This window comes from Salminus brasiliensis, chromosome 1 (assembly GCF_030463535.1).
Source record: "Salminus brasiliensis chromosome 1, fSalBra1.hap2, whole genome shotgun sequence".
Taxonomy (NCBI): Eukaryota; Metazoa; Chordata; class Actinopteri; order Characiformes; family Bryconidae; genus Salminus; species Salminus brasiliensis.
This window is the reverse complement of record NC_132878.1, coordinates 29,670,476-29,696,330: the sequence shown is the minus strand read 5'-3', so window position 1 is coordinate 29,696,330 and position 25,855 is coordinate 29,670,476. Positions and strand designations below refer to the sequence as shown.

The 25,855-nt window shown below is 40.3% G+C and overlaps 4 protein-coding genes and 1 long non-coding RNA gene across 6 annotated transcripts; 4 read left to right on the top strand and 1 right to left on the bottom strand.

Annotated features, from left to right (window-relative positions):
• The first annotated feature begins 1,036 nt into the window (after positions 1-1,036).
• Positions 1,037-2,973, top strand: LOC140574648 (neoverrucotoxin subunit beta-like). The gene is made up of 3 exons (XM_072694518.1): positions 1,037-1,139; positions 1,219-2,861; positions 2,947-2,973. Exons 1-3 carry the CDS (start codon positions 1,046-1,048, stop codon positions 2,971-2,973), a joined length of 1,764 nt encoding a protein of 587 aa, XP_072550619.1. The 5' UTR covers positions 1,037-1,045.
• A 3,369-nt stretch (positions 2,974-6,342) lies between these two features.
• Positions 6,343-7,050, top strand: LOC140558519 (verrucotoxin subunit beta-like). The gene is given in 3 exon segments (XM_072682734.1): positions 6,343-6,436; positions 6,439-6,508; positions 6,510-7,050. Coding segments are annotated over 3 exon segments (705 nt in total).
• An 18-nt stretch (positions 7,051-7,068) lies between these two features.
• LOC140557458 (uncharacterized) lies at positions 7,069-7,931 on the top strand. Its single transcript, XM_072682339.1, has 2 exons — positions 7,069-7,785; positions 7,902-7,931. Exons 1-2 carry the CDS (start codon positions 7,069-7,071, stop codon positions 7,929-7,931), a joined length of 747 nt encoding a protein of 248 aa, XP_072538440.1.
• A 730-nt stretch (positions 7,932-8,661) lies between these two features.
• Positions 8,662-13,878, bottom strand: LOC140553999 (uncharacterized). 2 transcript variants are annotated; one of them, XR_011979582.1, is made up of 4 exons: positions 13,546-13,876; positions 12,967-13,135; positions 11,944-12,843; positions 8,662-9,227 (listed from the first exon to the last, which is right to left on the bottom strand). It is a non-coding gene; the product is annotated as an uncharacterized lncRNA (long non-coding RNA). The 2 variants fall into 2 exon arrangements; XR_011979579.1 differs by lacking the exon at positions 8,662-9,227 and having other exon boundaries at positions 11,447-12,843; positions 13,546-13,878.
• Positions 13,879-16,192: 2,314 nt separating this feature from the next.
• On the top strand, positions 16,193-25,513 carry slc35a1 (solute carrier family 35 member A1). The gene is made up of 8 exons (XM_072676794.1): positions 16,193-16,361; positions 18,637-18,814; positions 19,869-20,028; positions 20,376-20,528; positions 21,256-21,322; positions 21,839-22,015; positions 22,476-22,610; positions 22,933-25,513. Exons 1-8 carry the CDS (start codon positions 16,352-16,354, stop codon positions 23,064-23,066), a joined length of 1,014 nt encoding a protein of 337 aa, XP_072532895.1. The 5' UTR covers positions 16,193-16,351; the 3' UTR covers positions 23,067-25,513.
• Positions 25,514-25,855: the final 342 nt, after the last annotated feature.

The window sequence follows — 25,855 nt, the reverse complement described above, 5'->3', positions numbered from 1 at the left end:
GATTTGTGGGAGAGAATTTATGCAGTCTCTCATTTCCTTTCATGTATGTGAAAAGTATCCTGGGTGTTTTCAGTATCCCACACATTCCTAACTGTCCCACTGCAAATACATAGCCACTGCCTGGCATTAGGCATGGTGCCAATAGATTCATGTTTATCTGCTCCAGAGAGTCCTGTGCTATTGGAAGTACTTCTCTTAGGGGGATTGGATAAGCTATGTGTGTGCATTTACACATGTCAGCAAGGGTGCATTTCAAAGTAGATGAATGCATTCAGTAAAAGGGGTGTCCAAAAACATTTGGATATATAGTGCATGACAGCCTCGAGATCAGTTAGTAGGGATACACTCATTCTGTTCAGTCTGTTGAAGAAAATCCACACTTTTTACATACAGAGTGATGCATTAACATTTATTAAAAGTGGAAGCTGGGACTAATAAAGTAAAGGTGCACGTATTTGTCACTGTACAGTGTACACTGTACAGCGAAATGTGTCCTCCGCATTTAACCCATCTGGTAGTGAACACACTCACACACACACATGTGTTAGGGGCAGTGAGTACACACACACACCCAGAGCGGTGGGCAGCCAACTCCAGCGCCCAGGGAGCAGAGAGGGTAAAGGGCCTTGCTCAAAGGCCCAACAGTGGCAGCTTGCCGAGCCCAGGAATCGAACCCACAACCCTGTTATCGATATCCCGGCACTCTAACCGCTGAGCCACCACTGCCCCAATACCACCTGGATCATTTTTTTTTTAGTTTGGTGAATACATCAAATATTGGTCTGAAATATTTATCAAGTTCAGACATCTGTCTGCAGCCGATAATGTTTTTAATGATCTGCCAATACCTCCTGCCTACAAATGTCATTCTGATTTTTTGTGCATTGCTTTTACATATCTGAGAAAGTAGGCACGTCATTATCTCATACACTCAAGTGTAAATGATGGTATCTCTGTACTTAATTGCAGTAATGAAGTACATCAGTTTACTGTACATTTTCACCCATACCCCTTTTTTAGCACAATGTTCTTGAGACGTGGTGACATGAGCACTGAAAAGTCGATCGCTGTTGCAGCGGTTGGAAGACATCTTCATTTGGGGATGTTGTACGATTGCCGCAACGATTCCTACGTTCCAGGTAAGAGTCCGTTGTTGCCCCTGCCTAAGCACCAAAAACACTTCACAAGTATCTTTCTAATAAACTCTTCTTTCTTTAGGAGTCTACTTGTGGGACATGGAGAACATAGAGAAGAACAAGGTTGTGACCGAGAGGCCACAGACATTTGTTAACATATCTTTGTCTGACTCACTGGAAGAAAAAACGAAACTGCTACAGATAAGTTCCTCTCTGAGCGCCAGTTTACATGCAGGGTTAATAAAGACAGAGGGTTCGTCCAACTACTTAAATGACAGATCATGTTCTATGCGTGAGTGCAGAGCAACTATCCAGTACAGTGTTATGACCAAGACTGAGCATCTAAACTTGAGCCAGATGGGAAAGAAAAAGTCCATCCATAAATTAAGTGCCACCCATGTCATCACTGGAGTGGAATATGGGGCCGAAGCACTGATGGTGTTCAGCGATAAAGTGACAACCGAGCAACAGAAAAAAGCGGTTACGGCAAATATAAAATCTATGCTGAACAAGATTGGTATGTTTAGCGTCAGCGCTGAGGGGAAGGTTGAGATGACTGAAGAAGACAAGAAGAAAGTGCAGAACTTTGCTTGTACCTTTTACGGGGATTTTGATTTGGAAGAGAACCCAGCCAACTTTGAACAGGCGGTAAAAGTCTACAGAGACCTCCCCAAACTACTTGGCTCAAACAAAGAGAAAGCGGTACCCAAAAAGTTCTGGCTTGTCCCATTAAGAGAAATTATGTCCTCAGTTCCAAAGCTGAAGCATGAAATCAGCGAAAAGAACTGCATTAAAATCCAGGCTATAATGGAGCAGCTGGCCACTGCACAAATAAGAGCAAATGACCTGTCTAAAGAGAGTAACTCCATACAGGCCACAGATGTCATCAAGAATATGCAGACTTTCGGGACGAACCTTCAGAAATACACGCTAATGTTGAAGGAGAACCTCTTCTCACTCCTTCCTGAAATCCGAAAAGGAGCAGAGAAAGAGGAAAAGCTGGAGAAGATGTTCAAACTCCATGCAGAGTCACCCTTTTCGCACAGCGACATGGACAACTGGCTAAAAGAGAGGGAGACTGAGGTTAGCATCCTCAAATCGTACATAAAAGACATTAACGTACCAGATGTCCAGATCGTTTCTCCTGAAGACCTTGACAAAGTGCTGTATGATCCTAAGAATAAAAGTGTCTGGGCATTTGTGTTCACCTCTCTTGGAGGAGACGACCTTTACCTTTACTCCCTTAAGCTCTGCCTGCACTCGGAGAAGTTCACTAAAATGGAACGTATACCCTGTGATCTGCCAACATCTGTCAAAGCCAAATCTCAGCCTTGGTACAAATCTCCAGAAATCTCAAAGACCATGAGAGAGTCTCTTAAACTCTTTTGTAAAGGTGCTGCCGATCGCAACTTGTCCATCATCAGCTACATCAACTACCCTTACAATCGAGGTGCTGCTGTGAGACTGTATACGAACTGTCATTTGGACTACGTCAACTACCAAAACAAGTACGAGCCAGAGGTGGTAGACGTCAGCGAAAGCAGCATAACCTTGAGACATTCAGTAAAGGCAGCATCTCAAGCAATTTCATACAAGAAATTGGCTGATGGAGACAAGGCACAAGAGCAGACGCTGACGTGGCCAACTGGACAAGAAATCCTCGTGGTCTCAGACCTGCAGCCCAACAACAGCTATGAGTTTCGATTTGGCAAGCACAACTGGAAGGTAGATTTTAATCAGTTTTACCATTCTTGTGATTCTAAAGAAAAAGTCTTTATCTATATGACTAATCATGGTCTTTGCATTGCAGCTGACAGTTGCGACCAAACCCGCATGAAGCATAGGGGTCACCAAGTCAACATCCTTAAAAGCTGAGAGTGCAACTTCTATAAGCAGATATTCAACAGACGTGTGCTCTACACTCTCAGAAAAAAAACTTTCTGGGATGATGAACTCAAGGGTACATACTCAGTACCTTTAATTAGGGGACGCAACTGTAAAATATTCCTTTGCACTTATTTTCCTGTACCTTTAAGGGACACTATTGTGTCCTTAACACCAATGTACAACAATCTATCTGCACAGTACCTTTGCATAGGTGCTCCAGAGATTGCTCAGGTACTTCTGCATATTCATTTAGTATATCTGTAGTACAACTGTTTGGGCATTTTAACTGCACTGCATATATCTGTACATAGGAATCTCTCTAAGCTTGTTCTATTCTCTCCATATTTTACATTATTTTAGTTTTAGTTACTGTTGACTGTTGCTGTATTGTATGTATTTATGCATTCTTCCACCGCACCTAGATTTTCTTCTAGGTATTAATGAAGCATAAAATCATAATTCATCTGCAAATATTTATGGCATTTGGGAATTTGTTTAGGAATTTTGTTTGGAGGACCAGAGCATTAAGAGTTCATTGGTGTAAAAAGTGCATAAAGCAAATAAGCCAGCTGTGTGGGTAAGAGTAATACATTGCATGTTTCTTTATTTTGATTTCCATGAACCATGAACACAAACACACAACTCAAGGTACAAAGCAATTTACGTATATGTATATGTATATAATTTGGAGCTTAAATCGATTTTGACTCTCAATAAATGTGTTTTTGCTCAAATGCGTCTGTCTTTATGTCACCGAAAGACTTTAATGTTGCCTATATCTTAAAGATATTTCTGATATTTCTGACTTTGAATAATCATGCAATAATTTAAGCCTAATAAGCCTAGTATAAGCAAAATATCATTTTTAGTCAACATGTAACTGTCCTCATTGAATTGGTAGAAGTTGTGTGAAGAAGCACAGTGGACACAGCATCAATGCAGGTAATATAATAACTATAATAAAGATACTGCACTGTGAGGATCCCAAATATAAACCAAATGTACAAAAGTGTGAGGGCCAACTAAATCTCAACTGGAAGTCATTCCTCACTAATTCCAAACACGCACTTGGTCTCCTACCCCTAATGACTCACTGAGAACATGCCCATTTTCAGCTGCCCCATTTACTGATTCTTCTAAGCCCAAAATGAGTTTCCTAGCCATGTCTGTGCACCTGGAAACCCCATTTACTAAACTAAAGTCACTTCACCTGCAATGGAGACGCAAGCAACTGGCAGAAACATCCGCCTATGCTTTTGGGGACCTGCTTGGTTTGGCTGGATTTTGGTATGGATACATCCCAGAGACAGCCAGAACAATGTCTGGTCTTGTCCATGTCCTTCAGGGAACCTAACTTTTACTAAAATATTAATAGGCCCTACTGCTTTTGGGGTTCTAGAGAGTAGTATACACTTTTGTGCAGTCAGTGAATTAAACACAGGCTTTATACTGCAGATTCAAAGGCTGCATTCCTGTTGGACAGAATTTTCATTTGTTATCCCATGTCTGAATCACAGCCTGCCAAAGTGCTTGCACCTTTGTTTCTTAAAAATGAGTCTACTACAACTGAAATGTGACTGCAGGAATATATATATGCATGGACCATGTGCATATGCAATATATCATTTTTAATGATTCTATTTCTGATTTTGTATTACCATTGAATAACTTTTTTTGTTCCCTGTTCTTTAGGTTCTTAGACATTATGTGTTCTTTACCAGTTTAAAGGTTCTTCACACTTCACACTAAAGCTTGTTTACAGAGCTTTAATGCAGGCTCTGAAGATGTCTTGGCTCTTGTTCAGGAGGAACTCATAAGCCAGCTGGAACTCATAAGTCTGAGGTGGTAGGTGGCAGAACGGTTTAAAGACTAATGCAAACTGTACTTAACTTTAGTGTTCACAGATAATTATACCTTCATTCAGACCCAGCCCCACTGGAAGCAACAGAACAAAAGTGGAGGGCCCAACCTGCTGATGATCTTTTTTCCAGCGAATTACATGTTATTACAGGCCTCCTCTGCAAAAGCGCTAACAAAAGGCAAGGTGCAACACATCCTGGAAGAGACAAGCTGGAGAACTATATATATATATATATATATATATATATATATATATATATATATATATATATATATATATATATATATATATATGCATGGACCATAATGTACCCGTTAGAACATGATAGATGTTTCATTTACCTTGGAATTTTCTTTATAGTGTCTTTTGCTAGACTAATATAAGCTTCAGGCTCTGGGATGTCTGCACATGTCCACATTGCTACTATGTCTTTTCAAATACGTCAGGGTGTTATAACTGTGACTAGCTGTGTCGGTCACTTGAGGGTGCCTTAGACAATGCGCACTACAATGTTCATACTTGTTTACAAGGGAGAGTAGAGATGCCGACAGGTATGCACGCATGGTGGTTAGCTCTAGGTTGTAGCCTGTACATTCTGCCTACTGCTGATATCCTGGATTGTGATGAGTGGAGTGTGGGTGCTCCCCAGCCCAATAAATGGTCTCCCTTGCAGCGCACCTGCTGTATCTTGTGTGTTCCCTCTGGAGGACAAAGCAAGTACCTAACCACCCAGTAGCCTCTCTCTCTCCGGGAGCCTTTGCCCCACCAAGCCTCCATCACAGAGTGAAGCTGAGAAGACACTCTGTTTTTACTGCGGCTCTTTAATTAATTTTTAATTTCCTTTATTTTCTTTTTAAAATGTTCTAATATTTATATTATATAATATTATAATTATAATATTATATTATATATAATATTTATATTATATTCTAATAAATGTTTGGGGTTTAAGTATTATTATTATTAATATTATTTTATTATTATAGTATTATTTTTATTGGTTTAGTTATATTACCTCTAGGTCTCAGCTTTGTTAAATGTGCATTTAACCCTTTGAGACCCTGCATCCTCATATGGGAACATTACATTTCTGCTTTTCTGCACCATGATACTTCATTTTTAAAATGTTGACCCTTTGGCCTCATTAGGAAATGCAATAACGACTTCCTGTAAAAATACTAAGTTTAGTTTTTTTACTTGTTAGGTTCTACTAATTCCAAAAATGCACACCAAGCAAGTGCCAATAAATGCCAGACACTGTATTCGCATTATTCAGTGTATCCTATTTGAAAGTAACCTGAGGTTACTAAGTCCTGAGATAAAAAAAGGCCAGTATTGTTTATTGTGCCAAAATTGTTACTCTGAGATGCGTTTGATCTCTAAAATATGCACTGAAATTTGCTTTTGAATCTTGTTCCAGAATTTGGTTTACTGTAAGCACTTCTTAGAAACACTAACATGAATCCTGGAAAGTCAATCGCCATTGCAACAGTCGGAAGAAATCTTCAACTGGGCATGTTGTATGATTGTCGTGATGATTCCTTCATTTCAGGTAGGAGTCCAACATATCTTTGTCTGACTCACTGGAAGAAAAAAGAAAGATGCTACACATCAGTGCTTCTCTTAAGTTTTTTTGCTGGCTTAGTAAAGGTAGAGGGTTCGGCAAGCTACCCGAATGACAGATCGTCTTCCATGCATGAGTGCAGGGCAACTATCCAGTACAGTGTGACAACCATGTCTGAGCAGCTAAACTTGAGCCAAATGGGAAGCGTGACCTACAGTAAAATCAATCATCCTCACTTAAGTGCCACCCATGTCATTACTGATGTGGAATATGGAGCAGAAGCACTGATGGTGTTCAGTGAAATTGCTTCAGATGAACAACAGAAACAACAAATTGAAGGAAACATTCAAGCCATGCCGGATAAGATTGAATTATTTAAAATCAATGCTGAGGGAAAGGTTGAAATGACAAATGAAGAAAGGAAGAAAGTGCAGAACTTCACTTGTACCTTTCATGGTGATTTTGTATTAGAGGAGAACCCTGCCAGCTTTGAAGAAGCTGTGAAAGTGTACAAAGAGCTCCCCAAACTGCTTGGACCAAACAAGGAAAAAGTGGTACCCAAGAAAGTCTGGCTTGCCCCACTAAGGGAAGCAAAAAACTAGGAGACTTGTTTCAACTTCATGCAGTCACCTTTTGTCTACAGCAAAATGGATGGATGGTTAAAAGAAAGGGAAACAGAAGTTAGCATCATCAAGTCATACATAAATGAAGCATGCGCGAAAAAAAGTCTGATTCAGGTTGTAGCTCCTGAAGACTTTGATAAGGTGCTGTTCGATCCTCAGTATGAACAAGTGTGGGCATTTGTCCTCAACTCTCTTGGAGAAGATGACCCTTACCTGATTTCCCTTGGGCTTTGCCTGAAATCAGAAAAGTTTGCTAAAATGCAAAGTTTACCCTCTGATCTGACAGTGCCAGTCCGTCAAAAAGCTCAGCCTTGGTACAGATGTCCTAAAATCGAGCAGAACATGAGAGCATCTCTTGAAAAGTTTTTACAATGCGCCTCAGACACTAATTACCCTTTCATCATCAGCTACATCCACTACCCTTATAATGCAGGTGCCTCCGTGAGATGGTATAAAGGTGGTGTATTGTGCTGTGTAAACTACCTAAACATATTCGAGCCAGAGCTAGTGGACATTGGCGCAAACACAATGACCTTCAGAGCTCCAGTAAGTGGAGCTCCTCAAGCAATTTCATACTTGAAAGTAGCAGATGGAGACCAGGCACAGATGAAGAAAGTGATGTGGCCAAAAGAACAAGAACTCCTGGTGGTGTTGGACCTGCTGCCCAGCACTCAGTATGAGCTCTGGGTTGACACTGAAAAAGATCATATTAAGGTAGAGAAAATAAATTTATGTATCTTATTTTATTACATAAGTGACAACTGTCAGATTTGTTAGTAATAAAAATGCCCCATTTTTCAGAGTGACTAATCAAATGCTTTGCGTTGCAGATGTTCACAGTTGTGACCAAACCCAACTGAAACACTGGGCTAACCAAGGAAAGTGACAAGATGTGGCCTTAAGAAGAGCAACAGTTTTATGCAGGACAGGAAGGTTTTCTTATGATACTATTATTTTCTTTTTGGACTATTTTGCCTTCTTTTTTCGCATTCTCTGTGTCAAGTAACTGTCCTCTACAAAAAAGAACAGAAAAAAGCTTGGACGTCTTCCATGGGTTTTGAGGGATGGCGGGTCGAGCCGTACTTGAAGCTCGAAGAGCTCTTGGTACAGATCGGCTTTTGACCATTGCCATCAATTACAGAGAGGCTGGTCCATTCTTGGCTTTGTAGGCCAGCCAGGTCAGGGTGTTGAAGGCTTTGTGTTTCTGTAGATGGAGTGACCAGTGAGTTTTCAAAGGAGATGGCAAGGTCATTGTGAAGTCCAGCAGTTCTCGGGATGTACAGCAGCTCTGTTATGCTTGAGTTTAAGGTGGTGAGCCGCCATCCAAGAGGAGACATCAGCGAGACGAGAGATGCTGAGATGCGGGTAGAAACCTGTGTGTCAGACGGTGGGAAAGAAAGGATGAGTTGAGTGTCGTCAGTATAACAGTGGTAAGAGAATCCATGATTACTTTACCAAGAGAGCTAGTGTAGAGTGAGAAAAGAAGAGGACCAAGAACCAAGCCTTGTGGAACGCCAGTGGAGAGACTACAAGGAGCGGACTTGTTCCCCAACAATGTTACCTGGTCCCTGCAGGTACGATGCAATGAGAGACAGTTGGTTGTAAACGGAATGTTCTGTAGTTGCCGATGTCCAAGCTGTCCAGAGTTGGTTTCTTTAGGATAGGGACAACTCTGGCAGACTTGAAGGCGGATGGTACATGACCTGACAACAGAGAGCTGTTTATGATAAAAGAGATGAAAGGAAGGAGGTTTGGAGCAATTGTTTGGAATAGTGTGGATGGAACAGGGTCTAGTGGACAGGTGGTAGAATTGTTAGAGGTGAGAAAGTGTAGGAGGTCATCTGTGGAAAGAGGAGTGAAGCATGACAGAGAAGAGGGAGGAGGAGGAGCGTGTCTAAAGGGGACATAGAGGAAAGTATCGGTGGATCTTGTCAACCTTTTCTTCAAAAAAGGAGACAAAATCTTCCAGGGACAGGGTTGGAGAAAATGGTGAAAAGCTTGCGTGGTTCAGATGCAGATGCTTCCAGTTGTAGAATGATGCTTTTGCAGCAGCTACTTCCGTTCTAAACCTGGAGAGAAGAGACTGATAGGTGTCCACATCCTTTCAGCCATTCTTAGCTCTCTATGGTTGTTGCGGAGAACATCTATTTGCTGACCTAGATGAGAAAGGGCAGAGAAGGTGAGATGAGAGTGTTTGTAGCAGTTTCTAGAGGGAGAGGGAAGGATTCAAGATGTGGAAGAGTGGACAGGACGGTTTAGGCAAGAGCTGAGTGGAGTGACGCCGCCTCTCTCACTTTTGCCCTACTCCAGGACAGCCCAGCCCAGTTCACGGTGGGCCCAGCAGGACCCTGGCTGCTAATTTTTTGGATCTTCTTTATTTCTGAGCTAACTTAACCCGTGGCTTTCTGTGAGAAATTAAAAATTCCCTTCGGGGCTATTTCAGTTAAGCTGGACTGTGTCCCTCCTTTGGGCTTCCCCTCTGTGCCCTCTGCTGGCCACAATACGAATATACTGTCTTTCTATTTTAGAATTTCACACCTAATCAGTGTGCTACCTGGTGTTTCTGTGTAATTGTTTAACATCAAATTCATTTGTAAATTCTATTCTAAACGCCAAAGTAAAATTTACAGTCTTTTTCTTGTCAGTTTATCAGTGGATGCAAATTAAAACTAAAAAACTTCAAGTAAAAGGTTGCCTTTTGTGGCAAGTCAGAACAATTGAGAAATTTATTATAATGCCACTATCTACACCAGCTACGAATGAGCTAATATTAGTTCTATATAGTTACCTAGCTAGCTAGTATTAGTTATGCTCGAATGTGGTCTCGTTTAATGTACATGACTATCATTAATTTTAAATATGCTATTAATGTAATGTAGTATGCTGAGCTGAGGTATTGCTAACATGCTGATGTGCTACTTGGTTAGCTTAATTAAAGCACAGTTAGCTTCATTTCAAATGGGGTCATAATTGGATTAGTGATTTACATTGGATGCATTTAAGATACAAAACAGTTACATTGTTACATGATCGTTAAAGCATGAGCAGTGAGGGTTTTAGGGTTTGCATTTATCTGAGCTCAGGTTCCATTGTGTCACTAAAAGTACCTCATATATCTGTACAGATCTGGATATAAAGGAATGTATTGATACTTTTATTTGACTTCAGCTTTATCTGTTATTTTACTGTTGTGTTGTGTTGAATTCAGGGACACATTTAGTGATTTTCAGGCTTAAAAAACAGCAATGGCGCCCCCTATAGAACATTTTTAAAATCATTAATTCTGGCTCTCTCATACTGTATCTCGTAACATCCATCTGACTCTTAAATTTTGCTTTACATGTAGGGTAGGCAGACCTGGTGCACATGGCAACATTAACCCCTACTCACAATAAGTCATGCTGGTCAGGGAGATCACTTAAAATTTGGTTGTCATTTTTATCATCTTCATCAAAATCACAGTCACTGTTAACAGGTATTTCCTTATTGTCTTATTTGCCTTTTTACTGGACTGTTTTCACACCGCTGTGTCGTCTCAGACTGTAACATCATAGAATAGTTCATCACTATGACTGGGAGGGGGGCTACACTGACATCACTGACAGTTATCATAACAGAAGCAAACATTTAATAAAACAATATTTGTCAAATGTATTTGTACAGTTATGGTAAGAAATCTACCACTATTTACCACAATTAAACACTAAGCATAGCCCAGAATATCATGGAAATATTGGGCTTTCAGTATTTCTTTTATCTCTTCTTTTTCAGGAAGGGGGGGGGTGAGTATTAGACAAAAATTTGGTGTACATGTGTTTTTTTAATCAACATAGGGTCAAACACTTTTTTTTCCAAGATGTCTTTGAACATACCAAGGTCTCTTAGCTCCCTGTTCCTGTTTTATTGTCAACACATTTCCCAACACGGCCTCACACACTCTTGTTTGATTGCACTGCCTTGATATCACCTAAACCTCCACCACTCTGTAACCCACTCCGTCACTCCATGAGGGGTGTTCTTGCTGCTGAGTGCCCCCGAAATCCCATCGTAACTGATGTGGCAAATAAAACTAATCTGTAAATTAGACTATAGCTAAAGACTATTCTGACCCATTCATAACTCAAGTACATATTTTAGTGAAGTTCATGTGCACTGCCTCTATGCATGGCAACAGTACCTTTATAAATAAATAAAAACCTTTACACCATTTCATTTAATTCCAGGATTTACCACTAGAACGACTGAGGCGGTCATTTTGACCGTGTTGGAATTTTGAGATGTTTCTCGACCGCTACATCTTTAAAGCCTGTTCCAAAGTGAAGGACCCTTCAAGTACAGCCCAGAAAGAGCGATTATGAGGACACAACTGTCTATGTGCACGTACAGCGCGAATGGAACAAAATAACGACGGCAAACTGATGCTTTCTTTAGCATTGAGGCGGTTCTCCTAAAGTCAGTAAAAGAAAGTATACCAGACATGTTCTTTGAATGTAAAAAAGATTTACTCCCTGTGGAAAGATCTGTGCACATGCGTCTTTCTCCCCAGCAACCTTGCACATAGGGATGTCATTTGTTACTTCCCCAGTATGAACAACAATCAGGAACACATTTTTAACATCTTTGTTCTTGTCACTAAATTCTTTATATACAAATGTAATCTAAGGAAAACCGCTTTCAATTTCAGTATTTGTTTGGTCGAAATACAATGTGTTCGCAGTTGTTTTAAACTCAATAAATAAACTCTAAAAAAAAATCCTACAAATATTACATTCTTAAAACGTTATGAAGAAGTTGTATATACAGTTTTGTTTGTTACTGTTTATGTATGTGCAGCATGTACTGTCTTATAATTCATACAATAAAAAAACATACAGTTATACTCCTAAACTGTGCTCATCACTCCGGAGCTTCAAGACACAGCCATTAGCGCCATCTGGTGGCCAGAAGCACGAAGTGCTTTACTTATCTCATGAGGATGGGGTGCTTTTTTCCTTTCACAGCTTTTAAAACTGTGTCCCTGTGCATTAAAAACACGACGTTTCTTGTTTCAACTGATAAAACGAAATTGTTTGTTGTGTATATCTTACAAATCTCATTGCTGAGTCCATGGTAGGGCAGACTCCTCAGAAAAGTAGTGATGGCTGAATAATGTCATGTATTCAGAATAAATGAAGAATAATGAACACGCTATTGTACATCTACAGGTATTATACTCTAAACACCTGCCTACAATCTCCCGAGCATTTCCATTCGCAGCAGCTCGCTTCGCCTTGGTTTCGCTTTCGGTTTCTGTCTCTCCCTCCATCCTCCAATACTACTGAATCCGCGTCGGAATCAGGAGTCACGTGGTTGTGCGGCCAAACGTAGCTTCTGATGTCCGTGGTCACGTGATCAATGTAAAACGAATCAGGAATCGACACACTGGATCCAAGCATCCAAGCCGCGAAGCTTCAGATGATTCAAGCAAGCGTGACGTCACTGACAAAAACAAAAAACAAAACAAACATCGCCACGGAAATGGCGGGAAACGAGGCCTTCAGAGCAGAGTTCGGTTTAAAATGTGAGTTTTTTCACAAACATGAATTCAGCTCGGTTTCCGTTAAAGTGTAAAAAGGCTCGTTAATTAAAGAGCAGCCCAGCATTTCCGTGAAGAGACGAAGCTCCAGGAGGCTCATCGCAGCGGGCTGCAGTCTCCCCCACGAGGTCTCTCACAAGTCTCGCGCCGCAGTTGTAGGAGGCGGGCCTTTCTGGTGACGTCACCACGCAGCTTATCTATTAATATTATATCAATTAATATTATTATTAATATTATTATTATATTAATTATTAATCGATTCTGCGTAAATGTTCACTTTTCATTAGTTGTAAAGTTTCTAAACTGGTTTTAACGCTTACCTCAGTGATCCCGGCAGCTTCTAAATTCCATTAAAAAAAAGAAGAAGATGAACTTGCACACGACTGCAGCAGCATCCCTCTGCTGGGTGGATCGAGGGCAGGGGTGTCAAACTCATTTTCACAGAGGGCCACATCAGTATAACGGTTGCCCTCAAAGGGCCAGATGTAACTGTAAGACAGTATAAATATAGAATAAATGTAGAATAAATGTGAGTACTCCTTAATGTTAAATAACTTTATTTATTACTTATTCAGCTTATAAATATTTGCATAGATGTAAAAATACGTTTGCCTGTTGCTCTGTTAACATAACAGAAATCCTGTTAGTTTGTCAGGTTAAGAAACTCATATTACTCCATCAATCAACGATCAAACTGTCCAAGAGAACAAAGAGAAATATCATCAAACACATCTGAAGGTGTTGCCTGACTGCTGGGCTCTGAAGTCACAGAAGCGCCGATCAAACTCCTTCATTAACCGGATCAGTTTGGTAGCCAACTGAGCACATGAGAAACTGCCGGGAAATGAGGCTGAGGTGCTCTGACAAACAGGAAAGTGGGCAAGACTGTGCTGCTTCACCTGACACATCCATAGATCAGGTTTACGCTGGGAAGCGCTGATCATGTCGGACATCTGCGTGATGACTTGTTTGCGTCCCTGAAGCTTCTGACTCAGCTGATTCAGTAAAGTCACACAGCCAGTTCGGACATGGGGTTTCCTTTACCCTGCATTAAAAGAGCAATGCCTTCCCTAAGCTCAAAAAATCGTCTGAGGACTTTGCTCCTACTCAGCCACCGCAGCTTCGTATGGTCCGGCACGTCTCCGTGCTCCGAGAGAACAGCTCCTGCAAGAACAGCTGGAACTGACGGGCAACATAATCGGCATGCATTGTGGGAAATGTAGTTTAAGGTCAATGCGCGCTTTACAATTAGTGGCGGAATAATTAATAATTCAGTCTAAAAGCGTGCATTAACCATAAACTCACAATTCATGCCGATTATGTTACCCGTGAAGCGACGGCATTAAGCCACTAGATTGCAGTCAATCAGATCTTTTAAGCTCTTGCCTTAAATTTGCCTTAAATTTGACACATGTGATCTAGGGTTTTTGCTCCTGCTAGCCATGGTTGCCATTCCATCATAAGGTTGTCCGTCTCTGCTGTACCTGATGTTTATCAGCAACCAACCATCAAATCCATGTTCTCACTGACTACAGATCTAATAGTCAGGATGACTTTAACTGCTGGCCCATTTCTGTAGTAATTGCTCCCTGAAATGTTAGCAAAGAAATGCAGAATCAAGTTTTCCTGTCATTTTCTTCACAATCTTTTAGCTTTAAAATGATGATGTGAATTCAGTGTTTTATATATTCATTCATTCATTCATTCATTCATTCATTCATTTATTTATTTATTTATTTATTTATTTATTTATTATATATTCTAACTAAAGAACACTCTGTTGATTTGTTTTAAGGGCTCCAAAAGTGGCATTGCACAAACAACCTTTTTGGGTAATAAAGAACAATTTTAAGGTCCAAATTGTATTAGGCCTCAGAAACCGCTTATGTTGAGTTCATTGTTTCTGTGATAATATCATTGTCACAAACACAATTACATACATACTTACTTATTATTAGGCCTACAGCAGTGTAGCACCATCCACCCATGCTGAGCTTGTACAGTGTTTCAGCTCAGACTGCTTTTATGATAATTATAATAATGATAGCCAATCAGAAATAATTCTGAGGAATAAAAAAAATAATAATCATCATAATTTATGGTATGAGGTGTAGTCTCAAACAGACATAAATGGAGCTTTTAAGGATTGAAATAAAATACAAGAAACATGTAGAATTTGGGCTCTTTCAATGGGTTTTGCCTGTTTAGTTTAACAGAGTTTGCCGTGGTTCTTAAAGAATCTGAGAAGACAAGAGCAAAGTTTGATGAGGAGCAAGTGGATCGTCAAAAATGTTCCCCACCAAAGTGCCGCTACTGTACACACTGTGGGAAGAGTTTTTCCCAGATTGGAGACTTCAACGTTCACCTAAAAATTCACACCAGAAAGAAAACGCACCGCTGCTCAGTCTGCGGGAACAGCTTCAGAACTACTAATCAGCTCTCTGAGCACGTCTACACTCATGCTGAGGAGAAGCCTCATCGCTGCAGTCAGTGTGGGAAGGGATTTGTAAGACCTGTGTGGCTGTAAACCCATGAGAGAATTCATACTGGATAAAAGCCACATTGCTGCATTGAGTTCCGGAAAAGCTTTAAATCTACAGAAGAGTTAAAAATCCACTCACGCATTCACACTGGTCTCAAATCACACTTCTGCTTCTGGTGCGGGAAGGGTTTTGGCCGGAACGAACATTTAAAAAAAGCATGCTAATTCATACTGGAGAGAAACAGCATTTCTGCTCAGAGTGCGGGAAGAGATTTTCTGGAGCTGACCACTTTAAAAAACATCAGGAGATTCATACAAGGAACAGAGGAGGAAAAAGGTCTGCTCAGAGTGTGCAAAACATTTCAGCGACTTCAGTAACACATACACACACACACACACACACATCACATGAAATATGTTTTGTTTTGCTTTTTTCTGTATTTTTTTGTCTAAGAAGATAATAGATAAAAAGTTTTAGCTTTGTGCCTTTAAACATACAAACTTTTGTTATTTAATTTATGTGAGAGTCTGGGAAATACCTCGTATTTATATCATTTTGCCTGTTTCTGAAAGGAAGGGCAGTTACAAAAATAGTTCTCACATAGAAAAAAACTTTTATGATGTTTACTTCTTGATTTGCAAACTACAGGTTTGTGTTTTAAACTGGCCTAGAGACTTTTGTTTTGAAAACGCACTCATAGACTTGCTTGCACTGGGACTTCTATTCTTCAGCCTAAATAGACTATTTTAAAGAGTATCCTCAGAGCTTGACTTTGAAACAGTTTTAGTTGACCAGTGTCAACTAACCAGTTGACTTTTTTTTATGAAGTAGCAAGATTACCTGAGCTGACATTTGTGTAGAAACGTTATACTTTTTTTTAATTGCCGGAACAGATTAACAAATTAAACTGCAATATTAAATGATGCTGGCTGTAATGATAGCTACATTAAATAAATTAACTAAAATGTCTCCGTTAGCCAACCTGGTCTAAAATTAAAATATTTCCTACTTAATCGCGGGAGACTTTTATTTTGACCCGAGACTCTTATTTTGAAGGCTGAATTGTATTGCGCCGCTCTCGACATGACGGCTCTGTCTCTCGGCATCATTCTCCTACCGTCGCTTGTGTGAATTCGCCCGTTTTCAGCTCGACATGCTGACAGCTGCTGTACTCAACATAACATAAACAACAGACCTGACACCGTCGAGGGTACTACCAGCCATGGCGACCGGTAGGTAAACAACAGCAATAGCAGCTCATAAAAAAACAAGCGAGTTTGGCTCCTTGGTCGAGTCCTCGGTTCCACCTTAAGTGGCGCTGCTGAATGTGAATGTGCTTTAAGGTGGAATGGGAAAAAAATCCACTGGGAAGCCAAACGCAGCCTCCGGTCGAAAAGACGGGCGGGGCGTTTAGTTGCAGTGCAGCTGATCATTGTTGTCGTTGTTGAGGTTTAATCTGAAGAGCTCGGGGGTTTTAGGCTGACTCCGTAAATGCCCAGCGCACATGTCCACACATTGTGTTCGTCAGTGTAGCGAGCAGCATGTTAGCGAGCTGCTTCACTGCTGAGTGGTTGAAGAATGGCAGGGCAGGCATCATCAGACTGGCACTGGATCTGAATCAGTTCAGTCCTGGTCTGGGGTGTTTAATTACGTGCTGTTATTTAATATTTAATATCTTAGCTAGCACTAGCTGTGCGAGGGAAGATCAAAACACGACTCTGAGAGACCCTGTGAAGAGAGAGACTGGTGTATTTTGATTAGGGTGTCTTAACAAGTCTAACCCACCTCACCTGGCATTCTGGCTCAGACACTCTCACTGTTATTGACTGGATCTTATTGTTATTGTGATCCAGTGTGGAGTCATGGAGTTTGTTAATGATCTGATCAGTGCTTAATGACCAATGACCAACTGCACCATCCGCATAGTTAATCCTGTTTAATGGATACAGTGGAGAGCTTTTTTTGGAATAGATTAAAAAAAAAGCTGGTCAGCGTTATGACTGGTGTTTTTAATATTTTTATCATCTAGTCCACCCCTTGTTCAGGCTGAACCCAGAGAAATATCTGTCCATCTGTTTTTGCAAAAGGATGTTGGAGCTGGGCAATATGATGATATCTTATCATATGGTGATACACACTATGCTTTTCTAAGCATATGGAGGAGACTGTTAGTGCTTAATAAACACTGACCTGCTGCAGATTTCATTACTAACAGTGTAATTAGACTGGTTTAATTAGATGAAGAGCAGCAGATGTTGAATAAAAGTCACTGTACTCAGTAATGGAGAGTATCTGAACAGTAGTGTATCAGAATCTGTCTGTATTTTTACCATATCACCCAACCCTAGAAGACATTGCTATAGGAACATGAGAAGATGGCCAGAAGTGTGTTGTACTGGAATCTGATGCACTACAGATCATATTCCTCTTACTTTTACATTTACTCAACGGAATGTCTCAATCTGATCCTGTGACCTGATCCAGCTCTTATTTCCAGTTCCAATTGGATTCATAGTGTTGTAGCAACACACACTTTCATCCTCTCTTTCATCCACACTTTCATCATTAACAGCCCTCTGAAGTGCGGGAGGTCCTCAGAGGATAACAGGACAGTTTATAGTCTGCAGTGTGAAAGCATTCAAAACAGAGAGGTGCAGGCTCATACACTCATACACTGTTGTAGAAAACCAAATCATACCAAACCAAATACAGACTAAATAAGCCAGTCCAGACTGTCACATTATTTTTCTCTAGTATTCCAATGTCTCAATTGTCCTACATTTTTCAGTTTGTCCTGTACCTTTCTGTCCCTGTTTATCATTGGCCCTGACTATATTTAAAGATGGGAGAACCAGTTTGGGCTAGTCTAGAGTGATGACGCTCTTATGATCGGTATTAAACAGGTTCCTGTGAATGTGCATTTGGTCATCTTCCCTGTGGTGGGAGAGACACTCTCAATATTCCCATTGAATACTGCTTCAGGTCCATAGAAATAGCTGTTTTCAGGATGTGTTTGGTAAAGTCTCAGAATTCACTCCTATACTATGTGAATCTCTCTCCTGGTGGCTGTAATAGTCAACTAACAGTGAGAGATAGCCAGGCTAAACCTACAGCCAGGTAGCTTCACACACTGTAACTGTAACTAGCTAGAATCGCAAAGTACACAATCAGAGACACCCCCCCCCCCCCCCCCCCCCCACACACACACACACACACACACACAGCAGCTCAGTGTTTGAACACAGGTTGAGTAGGGATTATCAGACTGTTTAGTGACTGATACAGCTCACCCCTCACTTTGTTATAGGGCTATTTGCTTAAATGTTATAAATATCACACAGATGAAGTACATCCGTATAATATAATGTTATACTATTTATACAGTGTGTATATATATATAATGTATGTGTGTGTGTGTATGTATATTTATTTATTTATTCATTTATAATTATTTGGGTGTATATACGCCATAAATAACCAGCATGTTCCCCTGTGTTTGTGTGTCAGAGCCGGTGAGTGTAGTGTTTAAGCTGTACTGCCTGGTGGTAATGACTATGGTGGCTGCTGCATACACAGTGGCCCTAAGATACACCAGGACAGTGTCAGTCGACCTCTACTTCTCCACCACCGCTGTATGCCTCACAGAAGTCATCAAACTCTTTCTGAGCCTCGGAATGCTCACCAGGTAACACCAGCACACACCATAACCTCTCCACGTCTTCACACTACACTCTAGACACAGAAGCAGACCACCCTGTTACTCCAGCATTTCGTCTAAGGGCTTTGTACTCTTGTAGCCCAGCATTGGGCACAGTGAGCTTGGACGGTCTGATACAGTTGTAGTTGGAATTTTACATACGCTCTATCTAGGTTGTGCAATTTACCAGCTAAACCGCCCCTGGGCATTATTCCACAACAATTATGCTGAATATTTGCTGACATGCCTCACCTTAACTTCCCCAAACATCTTTTTTTTTTTCATCTAGCCTTTAAAAAAATAGGAAGCAGTGGCTTCTTCCTTGGTTTGACACCCTCTTGGTCCATGGCGACAAAAAACTTGACTGTAGACAGTGACATTGATGTTCTAGCAGCTTCTAGTTCATGACCGGTCTCTGCCTTATTGGTTCCTGACCGTGCCAGCTAATTTCCTCTTAGCTGAGGGTGACCACTTTGGTTTTGTTTCAGACGTTGTTTCAGACGTGGCTACGCCTTCCAAGTATAACTAATACTTCTGTTTGCAACAGCTTAGTGTTTGATGACCTTCGAGATAATTTTTTGTTTGTATAGAGACTGTATCTGTTTATTTATTTATACATTGTGTGTGTGTGTGTGTGTGTGTTAATGCCTTGTGAAAATAAACTCACAGCTGTCCACATTACAATTGGTTCATGTGAATCCTGTGTGCTGTTTTAAGAGTTTGTGCCTCGGCCTGTTTCGTTTTCTGTATTTAGCTTTAAACCCTTAAACTCTACTGGACAGTATGTGGGTCCACACTTTAGTTCCTCACTCTTATAACAACAAAACAAACTGAAGGAGTTGTCTGAATTGAGTAATTCAGAGTAGTGAAACTGAATAATTCATAGTAAATGTTAAATAATTTATAGTAGATAATGTGAATCATAGTAGGTACTAAGTAATTCACTCTAGCTGTTGAATAATTCACAGTAAATAAGTATTAAGAGTAGTTGAGTAATAACTGACAAATGATCCTGCAGTTTTTTCTTGTGCCTGTTCCCCAGAGAGTCGGGTGGATTCAGCAGATTGAGGAGTACGTTGATGGAGCACATCTTCAGGAGTCCTAACGAGCTGCTCAAGCTCAGTGTGCCATCTGTGGTTTATGCCATCCAGAACAATATGGCCTTTCTCGCCTTAAGCAATCTGGACGCAGCGGTGTACCAGGTACAAACTTTAATATCCTTTATTACAAAATCAAAAATATTTAAAAAAAAAATGTATAAAGTGTGTTAAAACAAGCTTAGAAAGCAGATGGAGATACAAATGCTTAGAAAAAATTAACAGATAGATTTATGTTTAGTCCTTTTACAGATATTGTTTTTAAAACTACTATCACAAGTACAAGTACTTAACCCCACAGTTCATTTGGGTGTCGTGTCCTGTAGTTCTGCTCAGCAATCCGGGGGAAAAATAGACTTTTTACTGCTGTAAAATGTAGCTGTCCCCCGGTAAAATGGTCTAATGACATCTCAGCTCTCTTTAATGCTGAAGTTCTCCTTTTCCACTGTCAGGTCACATACCAGCTGAAGATCCCCTGTACTGCGCTGTGTACAGTGCTGATGCTGAACCGCTCACTCAACCGCCTGCAGTGGTTCTCTGTCTTTATGCTGTGTGCGGGGGTTACTCTCGTCCAGTGGAAGCCTGCAGAGCTCACTAAAGTCCAGGTAAAAATCATTTTGAACGTAAACCACATGTGGCATTTCCCCATGCCATATTTAATATAGTAAATACTGAGTAATTCACAGTGGTGTTGGTAATGTTAGCAGCAGTTAGTTTAGGCTGTTGGAAATGTGCTGTGTTTTACAGTGTAATTTGGTGGCATGTTGATTCAGGCTTGTCTGTAAATGTACCCTCAGCAAACACACAAATTGTACGGCCACAGACAGGAGATAAGGAACGACACAAATATTTTTACAATGCAAGGTCCTACTCAGACACAAGGTTCTGCCCTTCACACATAAGAACTGTTTATCAGAATGTGGTGAAAATGCAGTGGAAGGTCAGAATTTGCTGAAACACTCAGCTATTTGAAGAGCCTGTATGCTGTGAATCTGAATTTCCTTCCCTTTTCCTAAAATAAGAGTGTGATGTAGTGCACACACACTGCCAATGGATCAGAACCCGGTCCATATAGATAACTTGACTGCAAAAACAGCCTGTTTTGAATTCTTTTTTTTGTGTCACAAAAAACATCTTTTACCAAACAAAAAATGTACCAAGAAGCACTGCTTACATGCACTGATGGCTTGAAGTCATTGAATTGAAGGCTCAGTTAAAACAAGAACAAAGGTCGTTTCTACACTATTTTACAGCACAATGTGTGTGAGCGGAACCGTTTACTGCAGCTGAAACATCCTGGAATTAATCTGTGCTATATAAATTTCTTCTCAGGTGGAGCAGAACCCATTCCTTGGTTTCGTGGCTGTTGCTGTAGCTGTGCTGTGTTCCGGGTTTGCAGGTGTGAACTGTGTTTTATTCTGTCAGGTTGAATCATGTCTTTTATACTGCAGACCAAAGTCTATCAGTTTGGAAACAGATAGAGTTTTTTAATCAGCCATAATAACTTTTTCTAAGAAACTCACCCTTACATGTCTTTTACTGTTGGCTAAAGTTACAATATAAATAGAGATAGAAAAGTCCAGAAAGTTCCAACAGAGCTGCCTAGGCAGTTGGAACAAAATGTTTCTGGACCTGAATTTTCCATCTCTTAATATAAAGACATTATTCATGGCCCGGACACTAACAGTAACTTTAAAAGAAATGATAACCCAAAATAATAGACAAACATATGGCCTGGAAAGCTGTAACTTGCTTAACTTGTCCATACATCAGTCAAAAGTATCTCTGTGTCTCTGTGTCTCTGTGTCTCTGTGTCTCTGTGTCTCTGTGTCTGTGTGTCTGTGTGTCTCTGTGTCTGTGTGTCTCTGTGTCTGTGTGTCTCTGTGTCTGTGTGTGTGTGTTTTGACCGTTCTAGGTGTGTACTTCGAGAAGGTGCTAAAGAGCTCTGATACGTCTCTGTGGGTGAGGAATATTCAGATGTACCTGTCAGGCATCATTGTGACGCTGGCAGGGGTCTATATGACTGATGGGCCGCAGGTGATGGAGAAAGGGTTCTTCTATGGATACACACCCTGGGTCTGCTTTGTCATCTGTGAGCACAAACACACTCACACACACACACACACACAGATTGATTTGTAAACCACATTAAATGGCCTTTAATGTCACTTTAAAGAAGTCATAGGAAGTCTGTAGCTGATCATCTGTACAGTTATTATAGATAAATATATTATAGATAATAAATAATGATATAAATTGAATTATTGTTACATTGCATGGGTTCCATTGTACATTGAAAGCAGATAACGCTTATAGTAATAATGAGCATATCGTCGCTGTCCAGTGGAAAAACACCAAAATGGAGAATTTACAGGAGAAGGCACAAATGCTCTTATCTTTGAGTGGATGTCGATGTAAAATAATAATTTATTCCAAGTAATTTAGAGAATTTCTATTAGTCCATTCATCCAGATTTGCTCCCACAGTATACAGAGCAGCTATAGGGTTCACACAATAGAGAAAATAAATGGAGGTGGGTGTGTGTTTTGCAGTTTTGGCGAGTGTTGGTGGTCTCTACACATCGGTGGTGGTGAAGTACACTGATAACATCATGAAGGGTTTCAGCGCTGCTGCAGCCATCGTTCTATCCACCATCGCTTCGGTCACGCTCTTTGGCCTGCAGATCAGTGAGTCCACCTATATCTACCGCAGGGTCACTCTTACAAACACACACATAAAGGTGGTCTAAATATGCCTAATGTCACTTTTATTCTTCATACTGATGTACTTGCACTGAGTGTCCACTTTAATAGAAACTTCTACATAGTACCTACTACACTGGGTAGGAGTGAAACAGTAGGGTGGGGTTTACTTGAACATGGAAACTGAGTAGTCTGATGTTCCTCAGTCTCTTCAGAAAGCCTCCGCTGGGCTCATCATGGTACATAATTCACAATCAGTCATAATCAAATTCCTACCTTTTTGACGTTTGCCTTTTCTCCTTTGCAGCTCTGACCTTCGCCTCAGGAGCGTTACTGGTGTGTGTGTCCATCTATCTGTACGGACTTCCTAAGCTGGACACCACCGTGCTGGCAAAAGCAGACAGCAACAAGACGGCTAAAGAGAAGCTCATTTCAGTGTGAGGACTCCTTAAACAGAGACAGTGCAATTTCTTGGACAGAGATTCCAGATTTCTTTTCTTTTTTTTCTTTTTTTTTCTTTCTTTTTTTTATAAAACAGCTGGATTTGTAGAAAAAGCACTGCTCTGGTCCTCCTGCGTGTACTGACCCTATGTGGAGAATATGAAGAGACATTTCACTAACGACGACTTTTCCTAAGGAGAAGGAGAACACATTTTCGTTTTTGTTTTCTCAGCTGCTTTTAAACAATCTGTTTTCAATTATTAAAGGAAAACTTCAACATTTTTCAGCTTAAATGAACAATTTGAGGCAAACTCGACAGTTGATCTCGGACCGCTAGAATCAGTCCGTTTGGTTTCTAATTTTTTAGAAATTAGAGATGGTAGGATTCTGTTGTAATGTAACAAACACTGGACTGACGGTCTCCTTCATCTCTAAAAACACTCAGCCAAAAACGTTTGTCTAACTTCCCTTTTCAAAACTCATCCAGATCTTTATTGGCTTGACAAATGAATGTGGTTTAGAACATGATTTCCTCCTATGACCACTAAAATGAACTTTCACAGAGCTGAGTGGTGGAGTAACCAGAAGCATACTCTAATCATTTCAAGCAGAGTTCAGTATTTGTTTACATTACTACCCTAGCATGTAAACTAAAGAAGCGCACCTCAGATATCAAACATGTCATCATTGCAGTAATTTTACTGCACTTAGGAAAGATTAGAAAACCTGCTCATGCCGAATCACTTCCATTAAAATTTCGACGGGCAGATGCTCACGCATCTTAAATCAGCAAGGTTTCTGCTCTTTGCCAATAGGGATGGACCATATGATGATATTTCATTAAACTGGTCAATTCCGGATCAATTAATAATCAATAATTTCATCCTGTTATGCTGGATTTGTGCAGCAAGTAAAGTAAAGTTACTCAGCCCTTTCAAATGCAAATTCACTGCTGTTTCAGAATGTAGTGTAATGTAGTAATCAGATGTAGAGGACAGGTACAGCAGATATCAGGCTGAAAAATGCTGGAGTATTCCTTCAGTGTTGCTGTTAGTGGCAACCAATACTGGCAACACAGCACTCATTAATGAAAGCCAAACCGGTGTTCATCACACTCGGATAAGCATGTTTTACTGTACAGCAGCAGACAGTCTCCAGTCTGCAATGAAGAGACTGGTGTGTTAAGTTTTCTGATGAACCACTGAATCCTGGAAGGTAAACAGACTCCTGGGCAAAGGGTTTTCCTCTGGATCTGATCACCATCAAGTTATGGTGTACTGTAATCTATCAAATGACTGGGTGAATCAGTGCATTAATGTTAGAATGCAAAAGAACGATAAAGAGCGCCTCCTAAATGTGCTTACTGGGTGTGTTAATTCAGCCTCAAATATTTAAAGAGCAAAGGAATGCACAGCGCTCACACACATGGTTCCATGTAAAATCAACTAACATGGTTGATCTCTGCCCCCAGATGCAATCAATGTTTGGTATCTGACTTTTGCTTAATACTATGTTAACAATAATACTTCTTAACACCTTAATTATAAAACACAGTGCGCTCTCTGTGACAACCCCCTAGTGACAATGGACTGGTTGTGTAAATCTGCCTCTAGAGGAGTTCCTGCACATGTTAATGCTGCACACAAAACAGATCTGCTCTTTCTTTTAGGTACCATGTTCATCTTGTTCTTGTTGGATGCACTATGTTTTTTGTGAGCCTGCTCGCAAGCTCATTCAGCGTGCAAGTTGGATCAGTAAACACTTACTGTTGTTTCTCATCAATCAGAGAAATGGTAAAATGAGTAGTGTATGCCTGCTTCCATATTCATGTGTTTTCTGATTCAGGCTGAAAAGAGTTTCTGTCACAAACAGAATCTCAATTGAATTGTTGAGCTTTATGGGATCACCTCCATTACTTATCAAGTAAACTGTGTTTGTTATTGACCACTTTTCACTTGTTTGGAGAATGGAGTGATTCTTGTTTGGCCTGTAATGAAGGTGATCTAAGCAAGCTGAACATTCAGTGATGTTTATTGTGTTTGAGTCTGAACCGCTGCTATGTAGAATAAAGCACATCAGTGGTGAGTGTGGGTATCGTTACTCTGATTTTAGAACAATGATAAGCTCTTACTGATCCAGACAACACTCTGACACTTTTGTATCCCATCTATTTGGCATGTTTTGGTTTTGTGCACCGTGTGCAGATTCCTTTGCTCTTTAATTCAATTTGGATTAGGAAAATGATCAGCAGCATATGTGACGCTGGATGGATTGGCCTGTATACAAAGCCTTATTGTTCATGTTTAGGATTTCAAAACTTCATTATAGATAAACTATGAATTTGGCTTCATCCCTTTTTTGCAGACGAATCTGTTTTTGTTTGTTTTTGTAAGTGTTGTCTACATGTGAAAACATTAAGCCATAAATACAAACAGTATTTTACAAGATCCAAGATCCCTGACTTTTTTTCAGGAAATACAATATGGTTACAGTGTGGGTTATTTACATACATAAACAATCCTTATAAATAATCTGAGGCCTTCATACTTTTATGTTTAGAACAAGACTATTCTTACAGTCCTATAAACAACTGACCTGGAGAACATCCAAATAAATTCTTCAGAGACACGTATGAGCATATGCTACGTTGGCCTAATACAAAACAAATAATACTCATTGACTAATGTCACTTCAACCAGCATCATACATGTCAGTATATTTACAGCTGGGAAATTAATTAAATAACAAGCTAAATAAGCCAGAACATAAACCAAACCAAAAGGATAGGA